The sequence below is a fragment of the Semicossyphus pulcher genome, unplaced genomic scaffold (assembly GCF_022749685.1).
Source record: "Semicossyphus pulcher isolate SPU_LCO1_2020_fin unplaced genomic scaffold, fSemPul1.0.p SCAF_6, whole genome shotgun sequence".
NCBI lineage: Eukaryota > Metazoa > Chordata > Actinopteri > Labriformes > Labridae > Semicossyphus > Semicossyphus pulcher.
In genome coordinates this window covers 12,727,499-12,746,707 of record NW_027211737.1, presented here as the reverse complement: position 1 = coordinate 12,746,707, position 19,209 = coordinate 12,727,499, and the positions used below count along the sequence as shown (strand labels likewise).

The 19,209-nt window shown below is 41.9% G+C and overlaps 2 protein-coding genes across 2 annotated transcripts in view; one reads left to right on the top strand and one right to left on the bottom strand.

The window, feature by feature from the left end:
* hsd17b4 (hydroxysteroid (17-beta) dehydrogenase 4) overlaps positions 1 to 2,511 on the top strand; it is a 31,670-nt gene extending 29,159 nt beyond the window's left edge. Inside the window, exon 25 of the mRNA XM_069683267.1 lies at positions 712 to 2,511. Coding sequence (XP_069539368.1) covers positions 712 to 801 — 90 coding nt within the window. The 3' untranslated portion in view covers positions 802 to 2,511. The remainder of the gene's footprint in view (positions 1 to 711) is intronic.
* Positions 2,512 to 2,789: 278 nt separating this feature from the next.
* LOC138609652 (dmX-like protein 1) overlaps positions 2,790 to 19,209 on the bottom strand; it is a 58,945-nt gene continuing 42,525 nt past the window's right edge. The window contains exons 42-51 of the mRNA XM_069682284.1: positions 18,137 to 18,223; positions 16,519 to 16,637; positions 15,883 to 16,030; positions 11,788 to 11,848; positions 11,219 to 11,346; positions 10,570 to 10,647; positions 10,312 to 10,403; positions 10,078 to 10,130; positions 9,568 to 9,785; positions 2,790 to 5,791 (exon numbers count right to left, since the gene is read on the bottom strand). Coding sequence (XP_069538385.1) covers positions 5,552 to 5,791; positions 9,568 to 9,785; positions 10,078 to 10,130; positions 10,312 to 10,403; positions 10,570 to 10,647; positions 11,219 to 11,346; positions 11,788 to 11,848; positions 15,883 to 16,030; positions 16,519 to 16,637; positions 18,137 to 18,223 — 1,224 coding nt within the window. The 3' untranslated portion in view covers positions 2,790 to 5,551. The remainder of the gene's footprint in view (positions 5,792 to 9,567; positions 9,786 to 10,077; positions 10,131 to 10,311; positions 10,404 to 10,569; positions 10,648 to 11,218; positions 11,347 to 11,787; positions 11,849 to 15,882; positions 16,031 to 16,518; positions 16,638 to 18,136; positions 18,224 to 19,209) is intronic.

Sequence of the window (19,209 nt, the reverse complement as noted above, 5' to 3'; positions counted from 1 at the left end):
ACCTTTTAAAAGAGCCCTTCAGCCTGTAATAACTTCTCCCTTGATCTCTCCGTGTCCAAAGAAAAGCGGAGTGCAATGATCTATCAAACAAAGTTCAGAAAGCACTCAGCGCGGGTAATCAATCGACGCTACTTGTTATGTCTGAAGCATCTCATCTGTCACGGGGATCGGCCATCACTGTACAGAATTTATACGCTTCCTGGAGCGCTTGATATTGATCTGAGGCCGGCGTGCGTGTGCTCTTTAATATCTGCTGAGGATCCCTCAGGCGGGGTCTTTTCCTGCTCTTCTGACGATAAAAGGAGCAGCTGGAGGAAGATTAGATGGTAAAGGACCCTGCTGTCACGAGGGTCGTCTTAACCGCCATAACCTGATTGATTTCTGCAGAGGGAGAGAGCCGAGCATCCTCAGCGGCTCACTTCAGCCAGTAGAGAGAATTTTCTGCTGCACGTTTTATCTCTGAAACTGAATATTATTTCATTGTTCTGCTGGCGAAGCATCAACGATCACATTCTCCCGTTAGCTCAAGACCTGCCTTGTTGCTTTTTCATTTGTATGAACTGTTTGCCGCAAGCGCCTTGGCCCCGCTTTACTCCCCGTGTGCTCCAAAACGACTAAAATCCAACCAGCCAGAAATCAGGGGAGACTTTGTGCTTTCATGGAAAAATAAAAAATAAAAATCACTCAAGTGTGTCTTTGTTGTTTTGCTAGGCGTTCTTCTCCGGCAAGCTGAAGGTTAGAGGCAACATCATGCTGAGTCAGAAGCTGGAGGTCATCCTGAAGGACTACGCCAAGCTGTGAGCGCCACACACAACCAATCAGACGCCTCCAGGAACCCACCAGCTCTCTCTCTCCGTCTGTCTGCTCCTCTCGTCCTGATTCCAGTCTGTGTACTTACACAGTTTTCCTCTCAAGGGAAACGCATATAGAAATGACCCAGTAACATTAGCACTACTTGAGGATAACTTCTGTCATATAGATTAACTTTCACTGTAATCGTACAGCGTACAAAGACTCCTAAATAAATGAAAGCTTTTCTTCTATGTTTCATACGGATCCAGATGTTCTTTAACAACTAAAGAGGATTCAGATTTTAAAGAAGTATTCATGTCGTTTCAGCCGGTTTAAGTTTTCTTCCCGTCCCGCTAAATGTGCACTTAACACACTCATGCCTTTAAAGATGCAAATTTGAAATGAATCATTGTTTTTTTTAGATTTAGTTCAGCTACACTTACAAGTAAGTTCATGTGTCGATGTATATTTAAGGTATTGTAATAAACTAGTGATAAATTAGAAAGAAGTTTCTATGAGAGTGAGCCATGATTCAGGCTAACTCTGGGTCCACGATCAAGTGATACATCCTCAATCTGAATCTAATCTGGACTAAAGTTAGTGATGTTTTTATTTGAATTATTATGAATAATCTACCAGTAAGTCGGTTACAGTTTTATGTGCCTAATACTGATATGTTGACATGTATAACAATGTAGAGTTTGCAAAATATGAAAATGATTTCCACTTAATTTTTTAATGTCATTGCAGCTGTAATAAAATTCAACGATTACTCTTCTATGAAAATAAAAGGCTTTTATGTTTGATGCTTAATACAGCTCACCTCAGCTTTACAAAGCTGCAGAGCAAATGTTAGCAGAAAAAGTTAGCGATTTGGTTAGCATCTAAAAGCTTCAGAACTAGACATGACCCTAAGGAGCTGGTGGAGACCAAAGAACAGAGCTGAAAGAGAGTGAATGTAGGATTTGTCGGATGGAAAGAACTGGATTACAAATGAAGAAGAATGCTCTGTAACTGCAGGCTGCGTTCGCCATTTCCCCCCCCAGGTCTGAGTTTGACAACTGCACAATTTAAAAGAAATTGGGCAAGCGGCGAAGGAAGGGGAAGGGGGTTATGGATTTGTAAAGCAGGAGCTGCTTAGTGACAGTGATCAGAGGGCGTTAACATCTGTGCATTATCTATACCGCTTACCCTGTTCGGGGTCGCAGTTTGCTGGAGCCTATTCCAGCTGTCATTGGGCGAGAGGCGCGGTACACCCTGGACTGATAACCAGCCAATCACAGGGCTGACACATAGAGACAGACAACTGTTCACACTCACACTCACGGGCAACTTAGAGTCACCAGTGAACCTAACGAGCATGTCTTTGGACTGTGGGAGGAAGCTGGAGTACCCGGAGACGCACAGGGAGAACATGCAAACTCCACACAGAAAGGTCCTCTCTGTCCGAACCGGGATTTGAACTAGTAACCTTCTAACTGTGAGGCGACTGCACCACCGTGCAGCTTGCATTAACATTATTTTTTATATTATAAACGTCATGACATGGATATTTCCCAACCTGTCGACTCTGTGACAGCACTGGACTTGCAAGCGTCAAAGGCTGATCAATAGTATTTGTCATGTTGAGCCATTTTCAACCCATGAAATTAAAAATGGTTCACTGGTTTGTTTGCTCTTTAATGAAAATAAGAATAGAATATATTCTTTATAACTTACTGACTGTAATTGTATCTAATAAATGTGATTCATTAAGAGATTAAAGTGTAATTTTCTATCATTTGCTGTTTTTTCAAACTAAATGCTGAATGAGTAAATATCCTAAATGTCAAAGAATGAGAAGTAATGAGTTTATGAAGACTATAAATCTTACTCAGTCTGAGAGACGTAGTGTGGATGACCTCATACTTCCTGTAGTTTGTGACATTTAGAAAGACGACTGCACGGAGATAATCAGCAGTTACCTCTATTCTTCAGACTGACAAAAGAACATCTCCTCATGTTACATACTTTTTTATTACATCAGTACATTTTCTGTATAATACATTGATTTACAATATCTTCATTATAAAATTAGAATTATCTGATCAAATTCACATTTGCAAGATTCCAGAGGGAAAGAAGGAAAATCTGAATGTGAAGGATTTGGTTGTTTTTGATTAAGCAAAGTGACTTTGTTTAATCTACTTGGACTTCTTGATCTGAGTGTTTGAAAGAAAACAAGTGTTTTGGATAGAGCAACGTGTTTTATTCTCCAGCGTCTGCAGGAGTAGATAAAGTTTGACTTTGATGACATGTTTTTATTCTCAAGTTACTGCAGACGGACACAGAATTTCCCGACCACTTTGATTTGTGGGGGAAACAAAAATATGTGGTTGTTCAAGCCCACATGAGGAAATAATGAGAAACACAAGCTAATAAGAAGGAAAAAGAAGCAGGAAATGAGATTAAACCTGCCTTTTCAATCAGTCTATGATCCTAAATATGAACTTATTTCATACATAAACCTCTATTTATACAGATATTCTTCATAAAGTGGCTTCTGTTGATACCTACTGATCACCTGCGACTAGCTGTTAGGATTAAGCAGTCATTATGAGAAGCCTAGTCTATGATCTTTGTATTTACATCACTGCCGTAAAGCTGCTTCATCTCGCAGGTTTTCCTCAGTGTTTCCTGAAATCTAACGTTTATTTTCCTACAGCAGCACAACGTGTTTCTATGGGCTACTAGCTTCACTGATTCTTCAGACCTAACTTCTATAGGACAGTTTGCTCTTCCTTATTTAATGTGGAAGATGCTTCATAATACACACCAACCTAGATTACATCTTCCAAGCATGTACTGAAGGCATTGTGCTGTTTGGATGATGCAGAAAGAAATCAAATGATAAAAAAAGTAAAGATAAAGTAGTTACTATAATTGAGGCAAAGGAACGACAAGGCAAATGAGACAGTTTCCAACCATGGTCCAAATGGGAAATGAAACTTCAGAGTTGATGATATGGAAGTGCATTGTTATTGGAATAAAAGTTTCCACAACAAAATATTATATATTCGTTAAAACTTGTTTCACTGCCCCATCCCAATCCCCTCTCCATTGTCAACAGCAACGTTTCCTGCTACATGTTCTTAAGCTTAATATTGAAAAAAAAAACAACACACACCAAAAAAAGGTATTATTCATGGTGTCCCACACCGATGAGCGCCTACTTTGTGCAACTTAATATCACTAATATTCAACAGAATCAGGACTAACAGTATTATAGTACTGAGCCGGCACGGCAGAAGTAGATTTCAGAGATTAAGGACACTTAATATTATTAATACCACTGGTTAAATCTATTGACTTATCTTATTACCAAAGGTTTAAACTGCTTAACTGACATCCAGCCTCCTGTATGCATTAAACTACATATAATTTAGCTTCATTTTATGTGCAAATAGAGTAAGAAAATGGTGCGTTCAGGGTGTTCATGAAAACCATGAAAACGTCGGGTAGCGGCGGCACAAATGTTGAAAAGCTCGATTAAAGCAATATTTTTATACTCTGAGATTTTTTTTTTTTATCTCTGGTGGAGAGTTTAGCTTAGATGACGAGTTTGATCGCTCCATGATAACCGAAGCTTCAGAGAACAGCCGGTTAGCTTAGCTAAGACTGGAGACAGCTAGCCTTGTTTGTTCAGTCTTTAAGCTAAGCTAGCCAGCTGCCGCCTGGAGCTTTACGTTTAAGTGACGTACATGGAAGCAATTTTGTCTCCCAGGTTCTCCACCAGAAAGCAAAATGCCTAAACTATTATCTTAAATCAAAGAGATATGATGTCTTTATTCTTTCCTGTGTTCATATCAAGTGAGGCTGGCAAACGCCCTCAGCCGACCGCTTCAAACTGAAATATGAAACATCATGGTGATATGAAATTGACATCCTGTAATTACTAAAGTGTGGTTTTGATCTTCTCCAACTAACTTGGCTCAATTATGTTTAAAAAATGGGTTCGGATCACCAAATGCGCCGCCAGTCCTCGTGACTGGATGTCATGTGCTTTGTACAATGCTCTCTGGCCTCCCTGCATGGTGCTGAGCGTGTTCAAATGTGTTGTTCAGTCTTGTGGTGAAGTTTAAACCTGTGAAGAGATGCTTTATTGTCTCTTTACGACTCACTGCACGCACAGCCTTATGTATTTTATCACCTCAACACTTCAGCAGTGATTCTTGAAGAGCTTCAACTTCATGAATTTGAACTCATAGGTATGTTGATGATCCATGAGAAGAACAAAGCTGCGGCCTCCTCATCTCGTCGCTCCTGCTCCTTCGGCAGCTTCACTTCCTGTGCAAAACAAAGGCTCTCCATGTGCTGCTCGTAACAGTTTGTTCGGAGATTTTCCAGCTGGGTTTTTATGTCTCTGAGTTCATTCTGATTGACTGTGCCCTCGCCTGTTACCCTGTGCCCACTTTTACTTTGAAATACTTGCAGAGGCTCCTGCGTTTGGTCGGCTTTAATGTCTATAAAGCACGGAGGGTGGGACTTTACAATATGCTCTCACTCTGTGAAAGTCTGTAAATCCTATGAACAATCCACCTTCATATACCTGTTTGATAACACTTGACATCCTTGTTCTGTCACGGCATCGTTCCCCAAAAATAAACTCACGATGGCCACGATTCCAGTCGGGTAAATCCACGCCTGGAAACCTCGCCCCTTTAGAAAATGCACTTCACATTATTTAATTGCTTTAACACATTATTGTTTCTCTGTTCGTCTATATGAAGAACTTGACGTCGTTCTTGAGGTTGCTGTGGTTGTTGTTGTGGTTGACAACACTGTAGCGGTTGGGGAGGATCCGCATCTTCATGGTTCCGTCGGCGCCGCAGGAGAAGATGTGATTGGCCGGTCCCACCTCGATCTGCATGACGCCCGTGCCGAGGTTCCTGAAGAGCGACTGGCGAGCGTGCTCGTTTGGAAAGGTGTAGAGCGGCGACTGCGCGGCCAGGCTCCAGACCTGAGGAGAACAGGGAGGGAGGAAACGGTTAGCCCAGATATTCTTTTAAACAATGCTGAACATGAACAAATAAGTCTGGTAATATTCCATCCTTCAACTTCAACGCATACCATTAAAACACCAAAACCTAACAACACATTGAGCCCACATGGATAAAAGCCATGAATTTGAACGTCAAACAGTTTGAGGAGGAAAGAGAAGACGTCATGTTAGCTGCAGTTGAGATGTTAGCCTGCAGGTCTGAGCGAGGGCTGCAGGGGGAAGGAGGAGAAGTGTGAACAAAAAGAAGTGAGGAGAAAACGGAGAGCTATCACTGTCAGTGAGTGAGGACGGGAGAAAGACAGTGCTGTGTAATGTTATCTGCCCTTGAAAGAGACAGTTTGAATAATATGGTGTAGCAGGAAGAAGCACTGCTCTGTATACTTGTGGGTTCGGTGTGTTCAAGAGTTATCTTCAAGACTTCAAGAACAATTCCCTTTTGCTCCGAGACACATCCAGCCTGGGAACAGACAGACCTGCGAGCTTATGATTCAGGTTGGGCCAATCACAACAGATGATCTAATATGAGGCAGGTTTAGACTTGGAGGCATTTTCTTAAACAACCAAGAGAGCATCAATGATGGCAACGTTCTGAATACACTGTTGTGTCAGTGTTAAACAATCTGTTCACTTTGGATACAAAGATGTCATGCTAAGTTGGGCTGCACAATTAATCGTATATTAATCCCAATCACGGTTTTGGCTTCCCACAATTAAATAAACATCACTGACAGCGATATTAACGTTTAAAAAGCTCCGCCCGTAGAAAACCCTGCTGAACATTAAAGCGCTCACTAAACTAACAGCCACTCCCCCAGGAGGCCATCGAGGGCTTTCGGCTTCACTTTTGGGGGAGCTGGCATGACGGGTCATGAGTGCCTACCTTGCAGCAGCAGCAGTTTAGACTGGAAGAGTAAACAACAGAGACGCTCGGGAGACAAAAGTCAAATATTTGGAACAGAAGACGAAGAGCTGGTCCCCCGACACGGCTCATCATCGGCTGTTTGGAGGTTTTTTGGGTTTAGGGCAGGTGATGTTAAAGCTCCTGTGAGGAGTTTTTCGCAGGTTATAAAACAGACTGAAATTAATTCTGATGTCTCTATATGAGCTACCAAAGCAAACCAGACCATCAGCGACAACATTGATTATTTCTGTATAGTTATTTATAATGCCTGAAACCGCTGGTGGGGGGGTAGGTGTCAGACAAAGCGATTAACTGCATGCTGCCTTTGTTTACATTTTTTTTTTTTTACATAGAAAGCAAGATGAGATTTTTGTTGAAAACCACCACTTAGAGTCGAGGTGAAATGAAAAATGTCATGTTAAACCTTTTAGATCACATCCCCGGTGATATTGTGCATCTATTTGACAATATAGGCAAAAAAATACAGAAAATCAATTTCTTCGTATTCTTACATCAAAATTCGATATATTCGAAAAAAATATCCCATGTGCTTACGTAAGCTAGAACCAACCAATTTCAACCAATCAATCTGCAACATTTAGCCGCAGAGCACCAAGAACGCTCGGTCAGTTAGCTAGCTACTGCGCTGTGGAGAACGTCTGTCTACGCCCACTTCTCAACGATCCAATCAAATCCCTCTAATGATATGTCCCGCCTGCACGTCCTGTTTCACTCGGAAATACGTCACGATACGGAAGCTAGATACTCTGGAAATGCCGATTCAGCTCGACTTTAAGCATGCACAGGACAAAATCAGCAAAGAGATCAGAGGTACGGCTTTGTCCACAGGGGGCGCCAAAATCAACACAAACAGAAAGTTCCACACAGGAGCTTTAAGCAAGAAAAAAAAAAAATCAGCAAAGAGTGCATGAAACATGCGTCTGTGCCACAAGGCAACACAACTTGTTCAACCACCTGAAACACCACAAAGTGCAGTATGATGAGTGTATGAAGGCCGAACGTCGCTACTCCCCGTCCTTGTCCAGCATCAAGCCAGACATCCATAACAGCGATGCTGTACAGCGCGACATCCTATCCACCAAACTCCCAAAGACTGAAATTACCAATTCGATTGGCCAAAGTTATGTGTCCTATGGGAGCTTCAGGAAATCGGTCAACACTTGTAACAAAAGATATGCCATTCCATCACACGATTACTTGGCATTACCTGCTCTGTATGCAAAATGTTGAGGAGAAACAGAGAGGAAGAAGATGCACCAAATTTAGGTAAATAACAATAATGCAGCCCGAATGCTAAGTATCTCTGTACTGGGTTGAATAAGAAGTCATATGAATTGGATCTGTGAACTAGCTACCTAGCCGAGCAGCCTACCGCTACGTCACAGGCTTCGCTGCTCTGATTGGTTGTAGTGTCCAAAGGCGTTTTTGTTCTGTGCCCGCTGGTAACGCTCCTGGGAAGTGAACACAAAGGGTTTCAGGCTGATTCCTAGTTCTGAGCTGGTCTGGTGATGCCTGGATGAAAAACTTCAGGATGTTAAAGCTTGTGGCCGATGCTTTAGTGAAAAGAAAAGCAGGGCTTAAAATGACTTATATAAGTAAACGTATAGCTGGTATTTTTAATGTGATTATGTGTGCCATTTGGTTGGCAAGAGGCCATTGTTGAAGCAGGATGATTCCCTCAGAGTTTTTATGTTCCATTATTGCTCATAGAGGCATCACGACCTCGTGAAAAGTACAACGTGACAGATAGTATTTCCTTACTCGATCACACGCACGCATCCTTGTGCTTCAGACTCTCTCTGGTAAACATCTATGGTTAAAAATAGCCCCAAACAAACACACAAGTTTTATGTTTGCGGTCTGTTTTTAAAGATTTAGATGTTAAATAGAAACCAGTGAGCGTTCACTGAGAAGCACACTTTCCTCTGAGCAACTTGCATTGTTACATTCGTATCCCCAGCCTGGGAGCTGTATTATTTGATAAGCTATTCCACTGACTGAAGTCCGTACATACAAGTTAATCTTCCAGTCCCATGGACTCTCATCAAACACTCTAAAATCTTACAAATGTGCAGCACAGCCATGTTACATTTTCAATCAGCCAATATACAATTAATGACTTCTGATGAGCACCAGCACGCACAGCTTTAGGGGTTTATGTGAGCAATCATCCAGAACGAAAGTCATTTGAATTTCAAGCAGCTGTGCACTGCACCATTTCTTGTGCGACTTTGTGACGCAGTGGCTTCATCCTTGGAGTGACAGCTGTGTGATCTGCGCCAACATATTCAAGTCAAAAAGATAAAAGACCTGCTGTCTCTGGAAATATATTAGCTGAAGACGGTCACGTCTGCCGCCTGTGCAGTCAGAACTCTTCCCTCTGCCTTCCCCCCGTGTCACCCCACTTTCACCTCACGCTTTGGTCTCCATCACTCACGCCGTTGTCCCGAGCAGGCGGTTAATCATAAGTGTGACATTGGTTTCGATTGACTGTGATGGCGCTCACTGTCTCCGTGGATAAATGCAACAGTCGTCTGATTGTTGACGTGGAGGACAGGCGGAGACATTTACAGCTGGGTGCTAAACTCCCTGCAGGTTCTGTCAGGTACAGGTTCACTTTGTGTGCGGAGGAAATGATCATAACTCAGAATCCAGGTGAATGTTTGAGAATAATGTTCCCAGTGAAGTTCTGATACTTGAAATAAAAAATGTATTCTTTGGGTGATTTTCTACAGAGCAAACCCAGGTTTAAAAAGTCTTATTCACCACAGTACTTGATCTAATTTTGGCTACAAAAGTGAAGTTAAAATACCTTAATGTTGCCTTCAGATGATCCACTGATAAAGCAGTCCTCGGTCGGATCGACAGCCAGGGCTTTGACCGGCGAGTCGTGGGCCTGGAAGCTCTGCCGCTGGTGCCTGTGGGAAAGCTCCAGGACGCTGATCCAGCCCTTCCTCCCGCCTGTGATGAGGAGCTGCTGCCTGGGGGCCATGGAGAGCACAGTAGCGCCGGACTCGTGGCAGTAGAAAGCTGGAGGGAGGGAGAGACGAATGATTACATCTCAAGGACAAAAATGGGAGTAAAACAGGACAGAGAGGAGAGATATAAAGGAAACAATATCCAGAGCTTCAATCCACATTTATACATTTTTTTAATTAGAGAGTCAAAACTCATAATTATTCAGTTTTCTAGCACAGAAGATGACGGACATATCAAAGATCCAGATAAAAATGATGGACTTTTTTCTAACCATCTTTGATAAAACCATCAAACCACCAATTTTATACTTCACATAAAATAATTTCTAGTCGTGCTGTCTCACCATGTACGAGGCTGTTGGCAGGGGTCACCAGAGTGTCCCACAAACACACATTCCTGTGGAGTGAAAAATAACTCATTAATGATCATTTTGACATTTAATTAAAAGGACAACTCATTATCCCTGTTAAGCATGGTACAGTGGAGCTGAATGGAAAGACTCAGCGTTTAATTAGAAGTCCGAGGAGCAGCATAAAACATTTGAAGAAGGTGTCTGGAGAGGAATTTCTGCCTCTACCTGTTGTCTGTTGAGAGACCCGCAGTGGCAATGAGGGAGGAGGAGCCCACGAAGACAAAGTCGTGAGCTGTCTTGTTGTGGCACTGCAGCGTCTGGCAGAGAGAGAAACAAAGAGGATGGTTAGCAAAAGTGACAGTAATAGAGAAGCAGGAGAAGGGTAGACAAAAATGAGAATGACAGGACGGAAGCGTGAGGACACTAGGAAGGTCTGGAAACAGAAAGAGAAACGAAGCAGGTGCTGTGCGAGTTTCTTCTTACCAGGTACGGTTTGGGCGCATTCCCACTTGTGTTGGTCTGCCAGAGACTCAAACCTCCATCTGCGTCTACGATACCAAACTGCACAAAAACAAGAGAAAAGTTAGATTTCACTGAAATGAAATAAGAATGATCCTGTCTTTAACACGAGACAGAAAGACAAACATAATGTCAGGTGCTCCTCCTGTGTTTGCGCAGCCACTGAGGTCCTTCCCTCCCCTTTAGGTGATTTGTATTGGGCTCAGATTATCTCCCAAAACACGTCTGCAGCCTCAAAAGTCCGAGCACCGCTTACATAACACAATCCAAACTAAAAAGCATATTTCCCTGTTTTTTTTTCAGCCAGAACAGGCAGATAAGCTAGTACTGGCACAGGAGAGGCAACATCTGAGAAAATTATTAACTTGAGGCGAGTGCCTTGAGTTCAGAGCGCTCGCATCACTCAGCTGAGGAACAATGTGTGCTGAAGCCAAACCCACTGTGGTTCGTGCCTGAATGGCAGCGTTGTGAGAGGAGGTGTGAAAATGTTGCTGAATCTGACAGGCTCAGATCGCAACGCCGTCGAATAGCAAAGGTAAAAAAAAAAAGAGTTTGACTTCTGCGTGGTGTTCAGTGTCCTGAGCCTGTGCGCTGTGATTGTGACTTCTCTGACCTTGTTCCCCTGGTGGTTGAAGCGTATCCTGGTGACTCTGGAGTTGCCCGGACTTCTGAAGCAGATGATCTGCTGGGAGTGACCCCACTCGAACATCCTCACGCTACCATCCTGCGCGCCTGTCAGGTCTGAAAATGGAGGAAAACAAAATGTCACATCAGTTCGGCTTATTTTTCACCGGCTTCTCGTCGAGCGCTCTGGTCCCAACACGAGGTTTTGGCAGTTCTTTATACCACGAATAAAATAATCTGTTTTATAAATGATGATGTTTATTTCACACGCGCTTCAGCATCCGTTCTCACGACACCTCACAACCTAACCCCCACTCTGCTGTTTGACTGGGAAAAACAAGGTTGTGATATGTAGGGCTCACTCAGCCGTGTCTAAACCAACAGCACCGCGGAGACCGGAAGAAAAAGAACTATAAAAATATCTATAAGAGAAACTTTTTTTGGTGATGTAATCATCCCCTTAAGGCTACTTATAAAACCAGAAATACGAAGCCTGGCAGCACCTTTACGAGACAGAGGCTCCTCTAATCTACTGACAGACATCAGAGTCGTACTTACAGTAGGGCAGTGTGGGATGGGAGGTCATTCTTCTCACATTGTTGATATTTCTCTTGATCATCTGGGAGAGGAAAAGGAAAGAGGAAATGACCTTTAGCGAGGCTACAGTCGCAGAAAACCATGCAGAACTTCATTTTGGTCAAGACTATGAGAACAAACACACGTCTACGTAATCGTACACAGTTTAACAATATTCTAAGCCTTTAAAGCATAGAACACATTCACTCCTGGCTTCTTTACTAAAGGCCATTTTCTTTTCTCATATCTTCTGTGCACATCGCTGCTTCGATCACAAATGACAAGAATTTTACAGAAAAGGCCAACGATGTTCATCAATGACACATTTTGAAGTTAAACATGGAGTTGAAGCCTCATTGATACCCTTTTTCCCATCGCAATTAGCACGTTGACGCAGGTTTTTCAGACCCGGGAAGACCTGCTTATAGATGCCGATTGTCTGTTTTCCCATTTCCAGTGAAGTCTACCCCTTAGTCTCTTTTCTGCTGCGCTGACAAGGAGATGCAGAAGTTACCGACGTAGCATAGCATCGCGTCGGAAAGGTTAGGGTGTCCACTTGGGTTTTCTGTTCCCATCACTGCCGATCGGAACTGAGGTGATAATTACCCGGGTCTACAGCAGAGTCATTTGACCGTGTCTGAATGCAGATTATAGCCATTCCCATTAAGCTAAAACAACGGGTGTTAGCGGGTTTAAAGACCATCAAGTGCATAAAGGATAGTTTCTGGAACGTTCTCATCAGATTCCTCATTTATCTTTCTTCTGCATTTCTAATAAAGTCTGACTGAGGTTGAGCATATCATGGCAAGACGTTAAGATGGGGCTTTAATTGAAAAGTGTTTAAAGTTTTTACTGTATTGTAAAACTGTTCACAGTAAAGAGAAAGAGAGAGAGTGAGTTCCCGTATCAGAGCCTGTTCCCTCTTCAAACAGCGCTTCCCACCCTGTCTTGGAATACCGTTTCTGATACCATGGCTGTAGGTTTGGGCAGTACATTGGCTTTTAGGGTACTAACAGCTAGGATAAGCTAAGCTATCCCTATGCTTGGACTTAGTTTAGGCAGAAACCCAATTAAAGGACACAACTCTGGTCTGATTGTTTTTGCCGATGTGACTGTGTGGCTTTGAGGCTTTTACTTTGAAATCTCTTTTCCCTCCCTATCATGACAGGAATTAACTTGTAATTATAATCTAACAATTCTAAAATGTTTCTTTTTGATTCCTAACTTCAAATTGAGTTTGACGATTTATTGTTGAGCTGGAAAGAAAACTGGAGTGGTGCGTTACATCCCAAGAACATTGATGAAAGTCATAAATGAAGGACATCGTCTCAACACCAGAACAACACTGATCCAGGAACAGACAGAGGTCAGACAAAGATCAAGGACGCCATTCACATCAGATGACAGAGACCATCCGTCATCAGAGATGTAGGACCGCCTGTTATGACATGCCTGCAATTTCATACTAACATCATGTGATAACAAATAAAACATCTCTGTGACAACAGAGCAAATACCTCTACTGGGACGAGCCACCAGATATGAGCTCTGGAAACATTTGTGTATTTAAGTGTTTAATTCACGTTACTCTGATCTGGAAAGATTACTGCATGACTAAAAGCCACTCACCTGTAATTAAAAAACCCTTAAAAGGTCATTAAAATTATCACACGCTGCATTAAGTTTCTATACCATAAATCATTATAATGTACTGTGGCTCAGTTTCTGTTTGCTGTCTTGTGTTATGACTGGTGGCCCAGAGAGGCAGACATTAACAGCAATGTCTGCCAAGGATTTTATTTATTATTGTCTCTACATTTATTCTGCTCCAACCTTGAGCACACAGCCTGCCTGCTTGGTAGAATAATTAGTATGCAGAGTGGATCTTGCTGTCCAGTCTGCATATCAAGAGCAATGAGCGAGCTGGTTAATATCAACAAACATGACTCACAAGCACTCAATTCAAAGACATTGCTACCGCCAGAATCAAATCAACCTCCCTTTAAGGCTGCTCACGCCAAGTTCCCCTGCTCAGTGAAACAGCTTTTACTTTTCCATTAGAAAAAAAAAGCATAAAAATGATGGAAGTTTGGTCCTGGTGGTTCACATGCTGTGGCAGTCAGCAGCATCTGTGTTCCTTTGTAAATCAATGAGGGAAGCTTATCTTAGCAGCTATGATGCTTTTGGCAAACTGAGCCCATACAAAGATGAATTATTAATTACAGTCTTTTAAACAGCTCAGAGGATTTCGCTTTACAAGAGAAGAGAAGATCCAGAGCAGCAAACATCAGTTTAATCTAGAAAAGGAACATATACTAAACCTCATGATATCATCACTGTACGCTCTATGGAAGATTCAGGGACTATATGGCTGTTACCCAGAGGTTAAGTTAAGAACTACAAACTGTCAAATGTATAGTTAGTGTTTGATTAATTGAGATTTACCACTCAGGTAATCCAGGTATAACAGTTAGCATCTTCAGTTTTGGACTGTCGTTTAGATGTATTACAACCTCACCAATTTGCACAACAATGTGATTTTGTCACAAAAAATTGTTCAGGTAATAATCTGGAAGATTTTCATGTAAATAAATGTCTATAAATCACTGTCTATCGCTGAATGAGGTAACACAATGGTGATTGAGCCTATGGCCCACTGATGAAAGCCTTTGCATTTGCAGTATTACAGACTGGCTGTCTGGTACGGCATTGGTGGAAAAAAAAATCACAAGCGGCGCCCAGTTAGTGACGCATTTTCCACCCAGCAGTGGTTGGTCTGCCAGAGAGGGTAGGCGGAGCTAAGCGGCTGCTTTTCTGATCTCTGCAAGTGTTGCACATAAACACCGTTGATTGCCATAGGTGCCGCCAAAGAGAAGGAAACTGAGATCTTCAAGATTAGCATGTTCATTTTGATGGATTAAATATGACAAGAACGTTTCAAGACTTGTTACTTGTGTATTGCAATGCTGTGCCAAGATTTAACAGTGTTCTGTCCTATGCAGAATAAAGACATTTTGAACTGTGGAGTTAAGTTTTGTTTTTGATACTGCCCCCTCCTGGTCATTTTTAAGCACTAGCTTTGAGGAGTGAATTTCACTCAGTACCGGTGCAGTGCGGTAGAGGACAGGCTGCTTCTGCTTCTCTGGCTGCATTTTGAGTTCTACATTGTTGCCTTCGATACCATTTGTCCAAGAGTACTATAGTTTTGTTTCTTTGATATAAATATGATTCTTTGTGTTGGTTATTGTGAAAGAAGTCATTTAGTAGCAGGCAGAGCTGTAAGCTAGCAGAGTGACTCAGCATTTTTAGTTCTGAAGATTTGTGGCCTTTCATTGTGCCTTATTGTTTGTAATTTTTACTTTTATTACTTAAGTATGTAAGTTGTGTTTTACAAAGTGTGAATTCTTCATTAAAATATCCAGAAAAGTTGCGCCTTGTGCTTTTTGGAGGACTCACAGCTGTTGGCTAACTGTCTCGCTTTGAATACAAGCAACTCACTGCAACGACAGTACACAAAGAATTGCTTCCTAATGGTAAGAAATACAGGCTGAAACTTATGATAAAATATTAATATGGTGATTATTTTTCACATTAACTAAATCACCTTTTAATCTAAAAAAATTGAGAAATGTCAGTCCCTTTGTTAAAGCCAAGGGTGACATTTTTCATTATATTTTGTCAGACAACTCCAGAATATTAAGCATTTTGCAACAGAGATTAAAATAATGTTTCCCACAATCTTCACTCATATAAAAATAGTTGCTGATTAATTTTCATTGTAATGATTTAAACCAAAGAAATCGCCAACATTCCCCCTGTCCTGGTCAGCCGTGCCCTACTGGCCCATGTCAATTGTTGTATAGACTGTATTAGTATACTGGCCCACATCAACCAATCATTAAGCTCTTAGGAAACGTTCATATGTTGTAGTTAATGGTGAAAAACATGCAAAACAACTGGGATGGCCCTTTAATCCAGGACAGAGGACAGAACATATCTCAAAGCAGGAGAAGACAGGCAGAGCGAACAAGAGGCATAGGTAATATTATCACACACAACTATAGGTCTAAAGCTCACCACAGAGGCCCCCCGACCGGTCTGCACTCCTCCGAGCCACGGCATGTTGATGGGTGTGCCCAGGCTGCTGTGAGTGTACGGTGTGGTGCCGTGGAGGGCGGCGCAGTCATCGCGTGCATGGATCACCAGGAAGTCATCACCACCAACACTAGGTAGTTAGGAATATGCTGTCAATTTCTATGCTAGTAATGTAGTTAAATCTGATATCATATCACCTGTGTGTGTTTATTTCAGGGACACATTAAGCAGGAAACTTTGGTGATGATTTCAGCAATCCTTACAAAAGAAACCATTCAACCAACATTCTGCCATAGTTATCTTGTTCATAAAAAAACATTTTGTGTTGTACATTGATCGATAATCTATTAATAGATCAGGATATGCAAAAGCATACAGAGAAACTGTTCTGTCAAGTTATAATAATATCGCATAAAGAAGAAGCCAACACACAATTTAGATGCACATACACCACCTACACGATCAATTCTGAACCAATCATATTGTCCCACGCCCACACTCAGTTTAGCTCCATCAGTGTAAGGATGAAGATCTGACTTGATGTTACTCTGGTTTAACTCCCCCAGCCATTAGCCTCATCAAGTACAGTATGCAGACACACACACACAGATCTCTTACCCTTTGGTTTCGGCCTCTTCATCATCGATCCATGTCAGGATCTGTGTGGCCAAGATGGCTGACACATCCAACTCCTGAATGTCATGTGTGGAGGCCATGACTAAACAATTACGGTTTGCCTGCGAGACAGACGGAGACAGTAAGTCGGGCGACAGAGAGGATATAGGTGAGGAAAACAGGTTGAGGCGTGATGTATATGAAAACTTTAATGTGAAAGTCCTAAAGAGTTAGACAAAACTTTTTCCAATTGTTTTTTGCCTGTGGTCCAAAGAACTATCCAAAGTATTGCTCTTATTGATGACCAGGGGTGAACTTGTCTTCGATTGTTGTTGAGAAGAAACCAGCACCAAATAAATAAATAGTTATATAGAGTATAACAGTGTGAACCTCTTCCTATATCAAACAAAAGAAACATAGGCTCAACAACATCAGAACAGATATATGCTATAAGGGTTGTGCCACTGGCCAAAACAACAACATATTTGTTTTGAATCGTGTGTTCAGAGTTTGGAGGTGCGTTGGTCAAGGTTAGGAGAGGACTTGAAATTCTGTGTTTTGATTGTTTGCAGTTCAAAACTTTTACTATATGTGGCTGCTGACACAATTATTTTACAATACTAGAAAGCATTGTAACCAGAGCCCACAGATTGGCTCCTTAAAGCAGTGTTATTTTTTCCTCTATCTTAAATGCACATAACAGGCATATTGTCATCTTAAGAACTTTAAATAGCAAACTTGTTTGCAAGCAGTTGCCACTTTACTCATCAAGAAGCCATGGAGCAACATACCGTGCATTTTGTGTTTCAATCCACCTATTTATCCAATATTAAATCTCCTCCTCCACCCATGTGCGTTACTCGTTTACAGTTTCCAGGCAGGTGACACACAGACTCTACAGATCAGTGGTCAGTTCACTACGTGCTCTGATGAAGAGCTGCACTAAAGTGATATCAGACGGACTTTTGTCGTAGATTACTGATGGAAAATGAGAAAATGGTGAGGACTCCTTTTGCACCAAGCAACAATACAGTAGCAGCTCTACTTGTTTCAGTTAATTTTCCTCACAATCACACATCCTGTGATGTGACTACTGCACATGCGCACTTCAGAACTAAAGGTTCATTATGAAACTGCAGTGGGACAAATTAGACTATGGCAGGCCGCCTCAGTCTAGATATTGAAATACAACAATTGATTGCACAACTGAGCAGGTAGCAGCAAATACGTTGTATAGATAATACCAGACAGCAATCCTACTACAGTGTCTCGATGCCCTCATTCTGTTTTTAATGGATTCAATGACTCCGTGTTTATATTAAATTGTGAAAGAGTTCATTTTTGCTGCTCTGTTTTTCTCCTCCAAAAAGGTATAAGTAGGGTTGATTGCACAGAAGAAAAAATATGTCCATTGTATCGAATAACAGAGAACTTTAATACAGAGATAACAGCACTGGCTTCTATATGACTGATTAAGTATAACATAATGAAGATCTAATCATAAGCCTTATACTAGAGATGGGTGTTCTGAAGTTTAAATAAATGACCTGTCTTCGTCTGTCGCTGTGCTTTTCTCTTAGCTTGTGTGCTGCTCAGTGACATCTGTGTGAAAGAGTTGTACCTTGTTGATGGCAAAGGCTGTGATGATGTCAGACTCCTTGTGGATGATGCGTGCCTTTCCTCCGGGGCTGCCCAGATCTGACTCAGTCTGCACAGAGGAGCGGAGGTTCAATCACTACAGTAGAAATATTAGCAAACATTCCTGCACACCGACAGCCATAACTTCAGAAACAATCTCCCTTCATGCTACAGAAACTCTAACTCTGTTTGTACACTGCAGTATATAATATGTGCACGGTTTAGGTGCTTGTTTCCAGGTAAAGGGAGGACATGTGAGGTGCATGAGTTCAAACTGTTAACACAGCAGCACATGTAACTGGGTTAGCACCATAAGATAGCATGAGTACAACAAACCCTGGAGCGATGAAGCACACGCACTGTACCTCAGAGGTCCTATGGGATGCATGCAGTAGCAGAGTAGGCTATACTGTAGCTCTGCATATTGTATAGGGCTGTTACATTCTGATGCCATGGTAACTCAAAATGAGACATCCTTTGAGGACGAGATTGAATTAAACTCTTTAATGCATTTATCCAAGGGGAAAACACCATGTCTTTTTCTGTCACATGAAATAAAGGAAAACTTGACTTGCAGAAATCTAAATATGGTGGTTTGCCATTTTCCTGAGCACATAATCCCTGTGGGACACAGATTCACTGCGACAGTGTTGGGCCCATTAATCAGAAGCTATTCAGCTTCATAGCTCTTCCTCTGAGAGACTGGGTTAATTAACGCGGGCCAAATGGAGAGACTACAGCGTGGCAGCTTGCACAGCAAGAGCCAGAAGATTAGAAAACCTCTTTGAGGCATCAGTTTACAGTGCAATTCAAGATTTATGTCTCCCATCCACATGAATATTTAGACAGCTAAATGTAAGATTAATATCCAGCATTGACAGGAACATATAGAGTTCACGGCCCAGAAAAAGACATACTGTATCTCTTTCAAGATCACACTTTTAATGTTCCTCAGATTATATGTGACAGGTCACATTTCCTATTCTACTGTAGGAGGCACATGATGTGCGTGTTCCTATATCTAACCAACAGTGCACTTTGCACCGCCTACGCTAC